Genomic DNA, 15,453 nt, shown 5'->3' with positions numbered 1-15,453 from the left:
TTCTAAAATGCAGCTACAAGAATTTGTAATATAGGATGAAAATTTTGTAAAAAGTTACAATACCAAAAATTTGTTTTTCTGTGTGTATAGCAAATATTGGGCCTCTGTTGATATTTACTCTTGCAATTAACCGCTCAGAAATGTAATTCCCAACTCAGTTGTGATTAGTAGATATTGCAGGTTACTGCGATAATTCTATGTTTATTTGCACACAATCACTTGTGCAGGTATATTTATATTACTTCTGTGGGCATGGGTAATCTAGCAATTACTACCGTCAGGAGGCGTTTTGAGCATTAATCCTGGGAATCTACAAGAAATAAGGTACAGCTAATTATCAACAATGTCATTTGGCCTATGTCCTTTTGATACTGGACATGGAGGTAAAGATGCCTTTACTAGGGTCAGATATTGATTGCATAAGATTTAATGTAGCATACCCATGTATGCTGTCATTAGGACCACGTATGTTGTTCCTAGAATTTTTTACCAACATGAGAGCATGACCAAACTATTACAAATCATTTATCCAAGTTTAGTCAAGCACCCCACTGATTGGGGTTTTGGTCAGTTAATTTAGGTTTAAGACTCGCCTCCAGCAAAAAAAAAATTATCCCTCTTTAAAAAGAAAAAAAAGTCTTCAGTAGATGGGATTTAAAGACAAAATACAGGAAAAAGACAGATGCTAGTAGAGCTCATTGCTGTTACCTCTTTACAAATAAATGTTCTCATTCCTACTGCAGTCTACTTGTTCCAAGTACCAAAATTGTAGCTGCTGGTTGGGCACCAGGGTATTGAAACTTCTGTCAGTGTTGTTTGTGTCCAAGTTTGGGAGAATTCCTGAAAAGTTTTTGCTGAAGTCAAGTTTTAATCTTTAAAATGAGTAGTTAGAATGCATACAATATACCAAACGCCCAAAATATGACATTGGTTTGCAGGGGTTTCCCAGATTTTTAGAAGACCACTTGGTTAAGTACTTTGACCTACTTCATCTGATCCTGTACAGGTTAATTTTTATATTATTTATATTATGATGACTAAATGATTATACCCATAGGTATTTTGATCTTTTTCTAGCCTAATTTACTTAAAATAAAGGACAATATTCTGATAGCGATTGCCTTATTGGTCCAGAATGCTCAACAAATATAAAAAAGTTCTGTTGTAATTGTGGTCTTAACACAGATGATTCTCTCATTTTAGAGTGATGAACAGATTACTGGTCTGGGATGCAGTAAAGAAATCATTTTCTAGTGCATTTAAATTATATACAAGACCCTTTTGGTTCCTTGTTTCTTCCTGATAACAGTTATATTTGTACACAAACCTGGACCTTAATGTAGCCCTTCCACAGATTTTCAGATACTTGAGCTTTACAGTGAATTTCTCCCCTCCAGAGCTGGCAGCCTCTGCAATAATATGCGCCTTCCCACTCTGGGCATAAAGAAGAGTAGTATGCTAGTATAAATACTTGACTTCTCTAAGGGCTGGTCTGACATGAGAAGGACCATATGTTGTTTGCAATAACAAATATGAAAATATAGGATTTTTTTTTCTGAGCTAAAACAAAAGCTAAAAAACGTATATTTGTGTTGTCATGTTAGTGGTAAATCTTGTTCTTTTTTTTTCTCCACACCTTTAGCGGGGAGAGGTGTTAGTGTTGCTGGAACAGACAGATAACAATAACGTTCAATGCCAAAAAGGCGGCATAACCGGGGATGTTAAAGTTAGCAACATGAAGATCATTACTCCGCTGGATGTCCGTGTGGAAAACAAACAGAAAGTAAGCATCATCATCTTAATACAGTATTGAGTTTGATCAGCATTTTCACCAAAGTGCATATGTCTGAGTTAACAAATAATGAACATAAGAGTAAGGAGCAGGTACAAACCTAGGGAGCGGCAAAGTGACACTGCACTAGGGTTCCAGATCCTACTCGGCCAGTAGGGGTTCATGCAGTGTGGGCCCCCAAGTCAGTTGTGCACAGGGGTACGATTTATAGAATCTGTACATGGCAATGACCAAATCCTTACATGGAGTGATAGATTTGGCCATGTAGGGATTCTGCTGAAAATCCCTGACCGACATTGGCCCACATCTCATAGGTAAATTAATGTGACATGCATGTCCATTTTACTCTGACGGGTGAACAATATAGCACACACAGAATTTTGTTAAGACGGCCTAATCAATAATTATGTAAAACATCATTATCAACAGACTGCCAACAAAACATAACGCTTTTTAGCAACATAATGTCCATTGCTCTATACCACTGTTTCTCTAGGATTCCTCCAGCATTTGCTAGGGGTTGCTTGAGCCATGAGCAATATGGACCTTTCAAGTCAATTACCACTGACACCAATGATCCTTTTTGTCCATTTGTAGGGGTGACATTCTTCCCACTGGCCAACAAAGAGGCATTCATCCACTTACCAACATGCTAATTTACTGTGAGATGTAAATATAATAATTATAGCAGGGGTTCCATAAGATCTAAAAGTTCCTTCAAGGGATCCCTCACATTAAAAAGTTTGAGAAAGGCTACTCTATTTTATAGCATGCCTTCAGGTGCTATTCAAAATGAGTGGTATTGCAACTCACCCTACAGGAATGTTGCAGTGTCACATTTTAACATGCACTTCTACAACACACACATCATTTTTTTCATTGAATTCTCCAGGCCTAAATAGACACAACACATGCAGTTGATTGTGGCAGGAGAGTGAAATAATGTTGTATATTTAGACATGTTAGCCAAGCATTTTGTCCTACAATAAATGTGTGAAACATTGCCAAAATAGGTGGGTCATTGCTTATAAATATATACATCTAACATACTCTGAATGGGTCATTACCAGAATATTAGTATTTTACAGTGATAATGGCTTTAAGATGAAAGCTTTCTTTATGGTTCTTCTCTTGTTCAAAGGATGTGATGCCTAAAATAGAAGACAGCCATATTCCTCATGCACTAGTGCTGCATGATTATGCAGGAGGTAAGTAAAGTACTTATATTTTATCATTTTAATATTTCTATTGGGTGTCAATTTGTAATGTATCTTTTGTAGTTAACAGCACACTACATAGACATACCTTGCTAGAGAATGTCTGTCATGTTCAACCATGAGTATCTTATTTGTTGTGTGTGTGTTTTTAAAGACAGTGATACTTGCAAAGTGCAAAGAGATTGTATTATCCCCATGCTATACATGCCCTGGAATGCCAAGCAGTGCTATCAGCCCTGCTTTGTTTTTCTCTATGGACTATAGACCCCTTATAAAAAAATAGCACAGGAAAAAGAGGATTGCTCCACAGTCCTGTGCTAAGTAAGGGTGACCACACTCACTCCTCCAAGATACAGTAGAAAGTATGGTCATTGCAATGTGTTCAATAGGTGAAAATCAATGCTAAAAAAGGAAACCAATGCAGCTTTCACATCAAAGCACTGTTTTGGGTTTAGGTACACTTTAGTTCATGACAAATTAATTATAAAGCAAAACTGTTCTTTGGCCTTATCCCAGTATGCTTTTTCATAGTGTGATGTCCATTTGTGCTAACATACATTTTGTGTAAATGTTTAGAACAAGATGACGACCTAAGCCTGAGCTCAGGGGAAGTTGTGTACCTGCTGGAAAAGATAGACAAGGAGTGGTACAAAGGAAAGTGTAAAGGAAACATTGGTATATTTCCTGCCAATCACATCAAAGTTGTGGTAGGTGATTACATGTAACTACTATGTACACAAATGTATATACATCTTTATTACACCTCCTTCATACAGTGTTGGCTTTCACATTGGGCTTTTCCTATACTTCCCTCATTATTTATGTCAGTGCAAAGTATTGTCTACTGTACAGAGTCACAATATAAATCATGAAGTTAAAGGGAAAACGGGGAAAGATAAAAGGGAGCTCTGATATAGATTCAAATAATGTAATTAAAGGGGAGGATGGAACAAAGGAAGAGGAAGGGAAGGAATGGAAGGCTTTGGAGATGGCACTAAAGAGAGATCTCCCTTTAGTGCCATCTCAAAAGCCTTCTATTCCTTTGTTCTGGCCTCCCCTTTAATTTGAATCTATATAAATCATGAATAATAATGTGATACAGTTATGGAGATGCCTGTTAGTAGGCTGGGCTCTCTCCTTTTAGTTTTATATACCTTGTACCATTCATTCTCTAATATGAACAATTTCTACTCCAGTACTGCTTAGAATTCCAGTATGCATTTACTTTTAGACAGTAGAAAGTGTCTGTGTTGTCCTCGAACAGGTGGTATCTGGTTGGTTGTAATGGCAACACGCTGTGGATACTTCCAGTATTTATGAATATGTTGTAAAATGACTGCCTTTGTTGTTTCCTCCCTAAATAATTTTCCAGTTTGTGTGTGTTTCCACCAAGCATCTTCCAAAAGCATGCAGTTAGGTTAATCCCCCCCCCCCCCCCCCCCAAGAAATTGTCCTTGGAAAATAAGCAGCACAACCACATTGTAAACCTACGATTGTCTTTACCATATAATACAAGTACATGTGTTTTTAATCACAAATACCTGATGAAGAAGTGTAGGATAAATTAGTACCAGTAGCAGATTGTAGTTTTAGTGTACTTGTGTATTATGCTGCCCTCTGCTGGCTGCTAAAGTAACATGTACATACATCTTATTCCCAAGGTTGATGTTCCAGAAAAGTTATTTTCGAAGAGACATTCGTCAACAACTAACATAAAGTAAGCAATCTGTTTTTGCCATTACCTCTTTTTTACACTATGGAGCAAAAATACATCTTCTAACAAATCGTTAGTAGGATTTATTGGCTTATACTTTTCATTGCTACATGATTGGTTGATCATGATTAATAATAATTTATACAATTTCTTCTTCAAGGGGCCCACGTTGCGTGGCACGATTTGAATTCATCGGTGATCAGAAAGATGAGTTAAGCTTCAGTGAAGGTGATACAATTACCCTCAAAGAATACATTAATGACGAGTGGGCTAAAGGGGAGCTACGAGGACACACAGGGATCTTTCCAATCAATTTTGTTGAAATTATAGAAGACTTGCCAGCCAAGACGTCAGGTAGATATGTGATGTACATGGTCATTTTTGAACCAGAACAAATTGCTTAAATTGTATTTCCATTATAGGACATTATAGAAATAGGGTAGTGAGAAAGAAAATTGTATTGATTCAACAATGCATATCAGCCAAATTACTATCTATTTAGGCCAGAGGTGGGCACACTTTTTGGCACAGGTGCCACAATGAGTTTTTATATTTGACAGATGGGCTGGGCCAGTATCAGATGGAGGGAGAATCTTTGTATGAACTGATATAAATGACTTGTAAAGCCATTCATTACCTAAAAGCAAAAGAAAACCTACATTCAATTTCAGTGTGAACAGTGTTGTTGATCACCCTCTTTTGGACAATGGACAATTTTGTACCAATATTTGGCGGGCCAGATTAGTAGTTTGCCCATGCCTGATTTAGACTGTTTACACATGCTAAATGTCACCCAACACAAATGATTGTGATAGCCTTGGCTAAAAATATACCTTCTGTACAATGTCCTCTGCCATTGTTCATCATTCTGTCCTGGCGATCAATGAACAGACCAAGTAGGGCTAACCAATGTTCTTTCCTTTAAAGGAAAGCACAGCAGGGTTTCCCCTCGCTCGTCTTTCCACCTTCCCTCTCCATAGAACCGAACGGTTCTGTGTGTGCACACGCTGGAGAAAATCAGGAAATACCAGGAAATTTAAAATATGTTCCATTTGAGCTCTTTTTTTAACACTTAGTTGCAGCTTTTGCTGAACAACACGGACTGTTCACTTACCTTTCTTTTTAACTCTTTTCAATATAGATGCTTGGGATTCAAATAGGAATAAATTGCCTGGATTATCATCACAGGTATGTGTTTGCCACAGAACATAAGTTTTAAGCTAAAATTGTGTGTAGTTATCAGAAAATAGTAAATTCCAGATCCTACATGTTTTTTTAGGGCATGTTGACATGGATGGTAAGCTGGCAACTAAGACTTCCGTTAGCAGGCAGTTGTCAGGCTGGGATCCATCAATTGGCACATTCCATTTTGCTTGATCACTGAAACAAATAGGATTGTTCAGAAGGCTGTTTTGATAAGCGATTGACAGGGGATCTATCATCCACCTCTGTAAATCCTGCATTTTTATCTGCTGCTTACAGAATCTGGAGCTTAGCTGTCTTGTTGAACAATCAACTTTGGTATGCCTCAGCCACCTGGTAACCCATATGGACATAGTAAATTTGGTTGTAGGTGGCTGATGACGAAACCTTATGCACAGCTGTCTGTCCAAATAAACCCTTAAAGACTTGTTAACATGGGCAGTGCAACATTGACCATCCCATTGTTGCACTGCCCATGTTAACAAGTCCTTAAGGACCGCTTGCCAACCCCTAAGCTACCGCAATACAAAACGCTCTCTAAAAAATAGGAGCTTTTTAATATTAGAGTGGTGGTGGTCCTGAAAGGTGATTGACAGGCATTTGCAGTAGACTCTGTACCCTGAGGAGCTGCCCACAGCATCTGCCAGTCTGTTTTCTGTTCTAGCTACTACCTGAACAAACGCAGGTGTCTGTCTACTGCTTTAAACAAACACCAGTGTTTTGGAGGTGATTATTTTCTTCACTAACAGACTGCAATGGATCCTGGGCCAGGCTGTATTACATGACTTCAATAAAGGAGGAGTTCTAGGAAGTGGCTATGTAGTATATTAGGAGTGCGGGCTAGCAGAAGATTCCAACACATTCTTTTTAGCATATACAGTTAATTTTTACTGGATATTCAGCTGTTTGCCTGGAGTTCAGCTTTATTGTATGATATTTTGACAGCTTTTAAATTGGACATGTGCCCTGCATACATAAATACTATGGACCCAATAAAATGAGCTGCTTTGTGTTTTACAACATGTATGTATAGATATTTCAAAGTAACATATTGCCATCACAAAGGCAAATGAGGTAATAATAAACATGTACTAGCAAGGAAGACCAATGAACACTCACTATGAGCTCATGCAATTTAAAATATTACATCATTTTTTAACATTTTTGTTACACAAAATAGTAGGTTTTTATAGTTGCCATTCCTCGTCATTACACATTTAAAAGATTTGTTTTTTTAAAGTACAACAAAAAGTGACATCATTTCTCATAATATTGTTTTCTGTAATATGTTTCAGCAAAACCGATTATCCGGTGATTGGTGTGAAGCACTATATGATTTTGCTGCAGAGGCAGACGAAGACCTGCCCTTTAAGAAAGGAGACAAGATCCTGATTATAGAGCGGCTAGACCATGAGTGGTACAAAGGAAGACTGAATGGCAGAGAAGGCATTCTGCCAGCTGTGTTTGTACAGAACTGCTCAGGTAATGAATTAAGATTGTAATGCCCCCCATATGATAAAAATTAAACATTTATTGAAGCTTAAACAAAGGAATGGCAGTTTTAGTTCTATAAAATCTATTTCTATCAACGAGTATATATGTAGAACCTGTGTTAGAGATGCTCATTTATATTCTCCTTCAGCCGGTCAGTGGTCCAACACTATGAAGAATTCGGACTACACATTCTTGTAAGCATACTACAAAATCATGACTTTATAAAAAAAAAATTTAAAAAGTATAAAAAGTGTCAGATGCTGTTTGCTCCTGGCAGGATAGAGTGTTTGCGTAGGTTTCCTCTGGGTACACTGGTTTCCTCCCACATTCCTAAAACATGCAGTTAGGTTAATTGGCTTCCCCCAAAAAATTGTCCTTAAAGACATATAATTGTATTAAAGACATATGAGTATGGTAGGAACATTAGATTGTGAGCCCCTCTAAAGGGACAGCTAGTGACATGACTGTGGACTTTGTACAGCGCTGCATAATATAAGGGCGCTATAAAAATACTGTATAATAATAATAATCGTAAATAGACTGACATTTCAGGATATTCTGTTGTATGCCACATGGTAAACTGTTGTTGTTCAGCATATGCAACTGACATATTTTGCGTTTTGCAGGACCAACAGCACGGCAAACTCAGGGAGGGAAACATGGAAAGGCTCGGGCACTTTATGACTTCTGTGGAGAAAATGAGGATGAACTTTCATTTAAGGTATATTAAAAGCTCCCTTTGCAATAGCATATGTTCTAGGTTTTTGTCATTTCTAAAACCATTTGTGGTTCACACACTAATACTGTGTTTGTCTGGCATTATTGCACAGCTTGTGTTGACCCAATACAGATTCCTGACTGGACAGACTACAAAGCCTTTTTGTATTACAAATATTCTTTCTCTTTTGGTTAGCTTAAAAACCAAAACTAATTACAACTTAGAGTATTCTGGAACATTTGTCTGTTTTAAATAGAATAAAGAAAAAAATAAAACTACTGTAATTTTATTTATTTTTTTTAATCTGTTTTTCGGCGTACCTTTTACAGGAGTTTTCCCTATAAATACCTATCCGAAGACCCAGTAGGAAGGAAGAGAATATCTCTATAAAGAAATAGTAATCTAAGACAGTTGTTAAAACAATGTTCCTCTACTTATTTTTTACAGTGATAGCTCAATTTCTTTTTTTCTCATTGTGTATTTTTAGGAAGATTTTAATAAATGTGGTAAATGTAATTGTACAATGAACTATTCAAACCAGTAAAGAAACTTTAAAATACTTCAACACTTTAAATCTATCTAGGATTGTTTATTATCTGGGATATGTTTAATTCCCCAGTGGTTGAACTTGATGGACTTCTATCCATATCTTTTTTTAACCTAACTTACTTTGTAAATATCTTTTGGGGAGTAAAGCCTATGCTGATATTGCTTGTCATTATAGGAAAAGACTCCCAATATTGTGGTGAGTCAATTCTGTAGGAAGTATAAAGGAGATGTATAGAAGTTCTTGTTTTTCTTCTTCCAGGCTGGTGATATAATTTCCTTGCTGGAATTAGTGGATAATGACTGGATGAGCGGTGAACTCCATGGAAGAACAGGAATATTTCCTAAGAACTTTGTTCAGAAATGTTAGCAGTATGCAGCAGACATTGTATTGTACCCTCTCACAAAACAGACTATCACCTTCGGTGCCAACTGAACTTTTTATATCTTAGGTATAATGTGTGAGATTTTGCACTATGTTTTTGTTCCTTTTGGTTTTTGTTTTTTGTTTTTTTTAATTTTAGAAACGAAAATGTTTTGTTCTGGTCTCTGTATGCGCTGTTTACCTGCTTGTTCCATAGGAATACATCCTGTTGCACCCATCATGTTCAGTACTTATTACAGGCCATATGGCATTGAACAGGGTTTAATGGAGACTCTCTCTAATGAAGTTGCCAATGGAATTTTCAGCCTGTACTATCATATAGTATCACTGTTGATTTAGGGGCAGAAGAAAATCTTGGACTGAAGCTGATTAGCCTGGGGAAGTGTTGTGTATAATGTGCTTTTGTGTTTGTATTTTTTTGTGTTTCTGTATTTTCTGAAAGTAGTGATCATCATCCTGATGTTATCACGCTTTCATACAGTGGCTAGCCTAGTTTATTCCACTTTGCTTAGTGCTGTTACATGGGCCAAGAAACTTAACAGCTTTAAGTAGCCACCATCCATTTAGTGCCTAAGTACAATACTATGACATGTCAGTGTTTGTCACTCCATTTTTAAAACCATGCATATTGTTTTCTATGATGACCTCCACCTATCCCTTCTTTACTAATAGATGTTTTAAGCTTTTCTTGTGTCTTTTTGATCAGTAAGCCTCTTCTTTATGCTTAAAAGTCCAGCCAGAACAGACATGACTACAAAAGAACTACCCTCCAAACTGAAATAAAGCTATGATTTATTTTCTGTGTTGCAGAGCCAAAGTCTTTCTCTGAAGCCGCTGATGCAAGGTGGCATGCCCAAACTCTGGCAGCAACTTCCCTCTCAGTAAAGTCAAATAAGTTTAACATCACTTCCCTAGAAGTATTATGTAAAATTGGTTTAGGTCTTGCTGGTTTCATCAAGAGCTTCTGATACCATTTCCTCCGCAGGTTTCCAATGAAACTCTGTCTTATACCTCTTTTTCTGCACTAAACATTCCTTTTTAGGGGTTACTGTGATTTATACTATGTTTTTTTTCTCAGATATGGAGTTGTTACCCAGAGAGGCATAGCTTGTTCTCTGCATTTCGAAACTTCCAGCAGTTACCAAAAGCAGGCCTTTTTTAGGTAATTGTTTTGTAGACAAACGTATTGCTCTGAAGATGATAAAGGGATAGTTTAAACAGAATTGTGATCTATCTAATCTTCTAGGAGTAACACCTCCGCATTGCAAGCTTTGCAAATTTTCTTCACAGTTTTCTTTGGTAACCCACATTAAAGCCCCGTTTATCTCAAGTCAAAAAATAAGCAGAAGCTTTTGGTATTGTTTCAAAAACTTAAAAAGCCAAGATATATTGCTTTTAGTCCTTTTTTGTTGACACCTAGCACCATCTACAAATCCAAGGAATAGGCAGCATTCGGCATGGAAAGATTCCTGTATAATCTGTATATTGTATAACTCTACTTTTTCCTGATTGGTGCATTGTAGTGCTGACGAGCCAGAGGATGTGTCAGACTGGTGACCCAACACACTACTTTTACTAAGAGCAGCAGTCCATGTGTGCAACCTGATGCCTATTCCTTGGATTTTCAGCCAGTGTTGGTCTTCAGGACTGGCAACCCAAAAACTAGTCAGTTTAAACTTTTTGAAAACTTTAAGGGCCTGTGCCAATTGACTTCATAAACAAGTCTATGCAAAAAGCTTGAAGAAGGTCAGATACAAGTCAAAATAAGGTCAAAGGAAGGTTAAATCCGCTTGTAAATTATTCATTTACACAAGCCCAAAGTCTGTTGGCATTAGCCATTTCTGCCTCATTTCCAGATTGAGTACAGCTGGGCTTTTAGGGGGCCAAAAAGAAATTAGTATCATTAAAAAATTGTCAAAGGTTCTTTCCTTGATTTCCGTAACACTGAGCCACAAAAGTGCATCAAAATGATACATTGGCACATGTGAAAACACATGAAGTGGTGTTACAGTTGCATACTACTGGATAGTTCACACGGACAGTGAGGAGGCCATGTGTTTACCACTTTCTGTCTACCACTTCCTGAATGGAATGAATGGGGTTGGGTGACAGCTTCCTGCCAACCACTTATCAAAACTGTTCCAATCCTCATTTATTTTGGACGAGTATGGCGGTTTAAGCTGGCAAGTTGTCAGCTGCCCAAAAGCCACCACAAAGTAATATATGTGAACTTAGCCATACTGTTGTGGAGACTAGGAACAGAGTTATATCAGTGTAGCCCCTAAAAAGGTAATTTTAATACAGAAGGAAAACACAATCATGTCATGTAACACATTTGGTATATTCTATTTATAGGCTGTGCAAAAAGGTAGAGAATCATAGATTTTTCTGCCTTTTGGTGCTTGCGGAGGTACTTTATATTAGGAGCATTTTATGTATCAATATGATATAAATCTAGGTGTACACTCTGCCCAGATTGCAGAGCAAAGGATCCTGTAGATTTTCTAAGCACATGGCCTCAACTGTTAAGCAGATCTACAAGCCTCCAGCAGCTTGACTACTAAGTAGCATTCCTGGCCAAGACACACTGCTTTGCACATTAACATGTTCAGCCTTCAGGCAGTAGACAATTGCTAAGTGCATTTCTATAGAATTGTTTTTTAGTGGATTATCATGTTTCAATATACCTTTCCAGTGAAAAAGGCAAGTTGTGGAATCAATGTTATGCTTGCTTGATTCACAAAGCTTTGAAACAGGTGTACAATGCTTTACCCAAATGATGGCAAAAACTCATGTATTTGCTTCATACTAATAAGCTGCACTTACTAAATAAAAGTGCAAAAATTCTTTGAAGACCCATATACAGGGTAGATCCGTGGGATTTATTTCTTATCATTCCTTTAGACTTTCTGTGGTCCTACTTTTTATGAAGACTTATTTTGTACTATGGTGAAAAAAATTCTGATGTAAAATAGAAAAAAAATGAATGTGTCATAAATACGGGGAGTGCATGGAGTCATACCTAAACAATTACCAAATACCTACAATTTCAAAACTGAATGTCTTTTCCATTCATTGTAAATGTGTGGAATCTCCGTTAGATTGCCTCATCTGTTTCTCCTCTCATTCTGTAAAGTGACTGCCTAACCCTGCCCCATGCGTCCTATCTTTTGTCAAACAAACAGCAATGCACTTTAAGGAACCTGACTGCTCTTACTAGACTCTGAGATTGTAAGATTTGGAGGACGTAAATGTACTATGCCTTTGCTGATTACAGAACATTTAAGAGGAGTGTACAACAAGGGTATGATTTTGTTTAGAATTTCATTGGGAAAGTATACATTACTGGAACGCTACATAATAAAAAAATATTTATAATATTATGGTGTTCTGTCTGTGTTTGTATTGATTTAGCTGGAATCAAGATGACCAAAAAATGTAACCAAACATTTCATCCCTAATTTGACGAAAGATTCAAAATTGTTAGCCCTCAGAAAGTCTTTAAAATTAAAACTGTGGCTACTATACTTGCCTGATCTCTGGTGCTGTTCCTGTATAGACTCGCTGATACATTGATGCTGGCCTGCCCCACCACTGCTAGGTTGAACAAAACCAGAGCCATTTGACTTGCTTCATTGGAGCTCAGAACTTTAAGCCATTTTTTCTTTTAGCAGGATGATTTGTGTTGCTGCAAAGGGTGTCTCTACTCTCTGTAGCATTTAGAATCCACCCAATGGAGGAAGAAAATGGCAAGGAGAAGCGTTGATGTCATTGGATCTGGCTGAAGACACGTTAAAAAAAAAAAAAAAAAAAAAAAAAAAAATTATAAAGTTTTAGCTGTGGCTATGGTGGTGCTGGTGGGGCTTTAAAAAAAATAGACCACCAGGTAAAAAGCTTAAAGCGACCTAAATTTTAGGTATTTATTCTCAGTTATGTGCACTTGAACGCTGGTCCCCCTAGTGGTACTATCTTAGTGGCACACCCACCAGTCAACCCATGACTTCACCAGTGAAATTCTCCCACTGACTTGACTATTGCACGGTATATACTTACATATTACACACTTCTGACCGCTGCACTTTGTACACTCTTGTATGTTGCATAATAATCCTTCTAAATTGGGGGTGACACAAACAACAAAATTGTCAAGGTACTTGGGGAACAAGAAGAGAAATAATAATAAAACAATATTTATGGTAGTTACTAGCAGTAAGTGAATATTTTCCCCATGCTGCTGGTTATTTTATAAATGTCCCTGTGCTCCTGTCAGTGTGAAAAGGCCCCATGCTGCTAATCAGTCCAGTGCCAGTTGGTTCTGCCTAATCAAACGTGTCCCTTTCTTACCTATTATTCTCCCTTTTGTTAGTAATGAGTCGGAGCAACAAACATTGCTTCCTCTCGGTCTCCTGCAAAGTTATGTCAGGCTGGGAATACACACAGCACTGAATTGTATACCCCCTTATCTAGCTTTGTTGCTGATGAGATAATATTACTGAGTGACTTTTGGTTGTGTGGTAAACACTGTTATGATTCATACTTTGAGAACACTGGCTTTATATGATATTTACATACTCCCAACCTCAATGGTATTTTATATGTTACATATTCATACCACTGCACTACATAATTTGTACATTACAGTATAGAGTGTGTGAAGTATATTACCTTCTGCGGGTCAGTGAATGTTTCAACAGCTGCTGGTAGCAAATAGTCCCAAACTTTAACCTAATACTTTTCTCCATTAAAGCTGGCTTACAAAGTTATCTTTATGTCTGGATTCTGTGTGCAGAAACACATATATAATGGACGATGCCTATTTATTAATAAGTAATTCTGTGTCTTGAGGTGTATGCGTCTAACCCACAAAAAAAAAAAAAAATCATAACATAATAATGATTTTTCACTATATTATATACAACTGAAATATTTTATTATTCCTAATTACTCATTTTCACAGGAAAAGGTGACAAACATTTAGGAACATCTAAAATAGATATATACAATATAAACAAAATAAATAGGTCCCGAAATATTTGGACAGAAACAACTTTTTTCCTATTTTGGTTCTGTACATTACCACAATTAATTTTAAATGAAATACCTCAGATGCAGTTGAACTGCAGAATTTCAGCTTTAATTCAGTGGGTTGTACAAAAAGATTGCATAAAAATGTGAGGAACTAAAGCCTTTTTTTACACAATCACTTCATTTCAGGGGCTCAAAAGTAATTGGACAAAATAAAAATCTGAAAATAAAATGTTCATTTCTAATACTTGGTTGAAAACCCTTTGCTGGCAATGACAGCCTGTAGTCTCCAACAAGTGAAATGCATGCTCAATTGGGTTCAGATCAGCTGACTGACTTGGCCATTCAAGAATATTCCACTTCTTTGCTTAATAAACTCCTGGGTTGCTTTGGCTGTATGTTTTGGGTCATTATCCATCTGTATTATGAAACACTTCCCAATCAATGTGACTGCATTTAGCTGGATTTGAGCAGACAGTATGTCTCTGAACACCTCAGAATTTATTCAGCTGCTTCTGTCCTGTGTCACATCATGGATAAACACTAGTGTCCCAGTGCCACTGGCAGCCATGCACGCCCAAGACATCACACTGCCTCCGTCATGTTTTACAGATGATGTGGTATGCTTTGGATCATGAGCTGTTCCATGCCTTCTCCATACTTTTTTCTTGCCATCATTCTGGTAAAGGTTGATCTTCGTTTCATCTGTCCAGAACTGTGCTGGCTTTTTTAGATGTTTTTTTAGCAAAGTCCAATCTAGCCTTTCTATTCTTGAGGCTTATGAGTGGTTTGCACCTTGCAGTGCACCCTCTGTATTTACTTTCATGCAGTCTTCTCTTTATGGTAGACTTGGATATCGATACGCCTACTTCCTGGAGAGTGTTGTTCACTTGGTTGGCTGTTGTGAAGGGGTTTCTCCTTACCATGGAAATGATTCTGCGATCCCTCACCACTCTGCTTTAATTGGTAATGACATAATGAAGGAATTGCCCACACCAGCCCATGAAATAGCCTTTGAATCAATTGTCCAACTACTTTTGAGCCCCTGAAATGAAGTGATTGTGTAAAAAAAAGGCTTTAGTTCCTCACATTTTTATGCAATCTTTTTGTTCAACCCTTTAAATAAAGCTGAAAGACTGCAGTTCAGCTGCATCTGAGTTGTTTAATTGAAAATTTATCGCGGTAATGTACAGAACCAAGATTAGAAAAAAGTTGTCTCTGTCCAAATATTTATAGACCTAACTGTATATATCCTCAGGTCTATATAATTGCAAGATCATTTTATATTTACTGTAGGTGAGTAGTTGGCACTTGTATCACAAAGGAAGGTATAATCAATATTAATGCCATTTAGGACTA

The 15,453-nt window shown here is 37.2% G+C and overlaps 1 protein-coding gene across 2 annotated transcripts in view; it reads left to right on the top strand.

Annotated features, from left to right (window-relative positions):
• Positions 1 to 12,449, top strand: part of SH3D19 (SH3 domain containing 19) — a 50,574-nt gene extending 38,125 nt beyond the window's left edge. For both annotated transcript variants that reach the window (XM_072405908.1, XM_072405907.1), the window contains exons 13-21: positions 1,643 to 1,783; positions 2,934 to 3,000; positions 3,586 to 3,716; positions 4,671 to 4,726; positions 4,884 to 5,077; positions 5,865 to 5,911; positions 7,222 to 7,408; positions 8,047 to 8,141; positions 8,947 to 12,449. In XM_072405908.1, coding sequence (XP_072262009.1) covers positions 1,643 to 1,783; positions 2,934 to 3,000; positions 3,586 to 3,716; positions 4,671 to 4,726; positions 4,884 to 5,077; positions 5,865 to 5,911; positions 7,222 to 7,408; positions 8,047 to 8,141; positions 8,947 to 9,054 — 1,026 coding nt within the window. In that variant the 3' untranslated portion in view covers positions 9,055 to 12,449. The remainder of the gene's footprint in view (positions 1 to 1,642; positions 1,784 to 2,933; positions 3,001 to 3,585; positions 3,717 to 4,670; positions 4,727 to 4,883; positions 5,078 to 5,864; positions 5,912 to 7,221; positions 7,409 to 8,046; positions 8,142 to 8,946) is intronic.
• Positions 12,450 to 15,453: the final 3,004 nt, after the last annotated feature.

This window comes from Pyxicephalus adspersus, chromosome 3 (genome assembly GCF_032062135.1).
Source record: "Pyxicephalus adspersus chromosome 3, UCB_Pads_2.0, whole genome shotgun sequence".
NCBI classification, from domain to species: Eukaryota; Metazoa; Chordata; class Amphibia; order Anura; family Pyxicephalidae; genus Pyxicephalus; species Pyxicephalus adspersus.
Note: the sequence above shows the minus strand (reverse complement) of the source record. Positions and strands in the feature narration are given on the sequence as shown.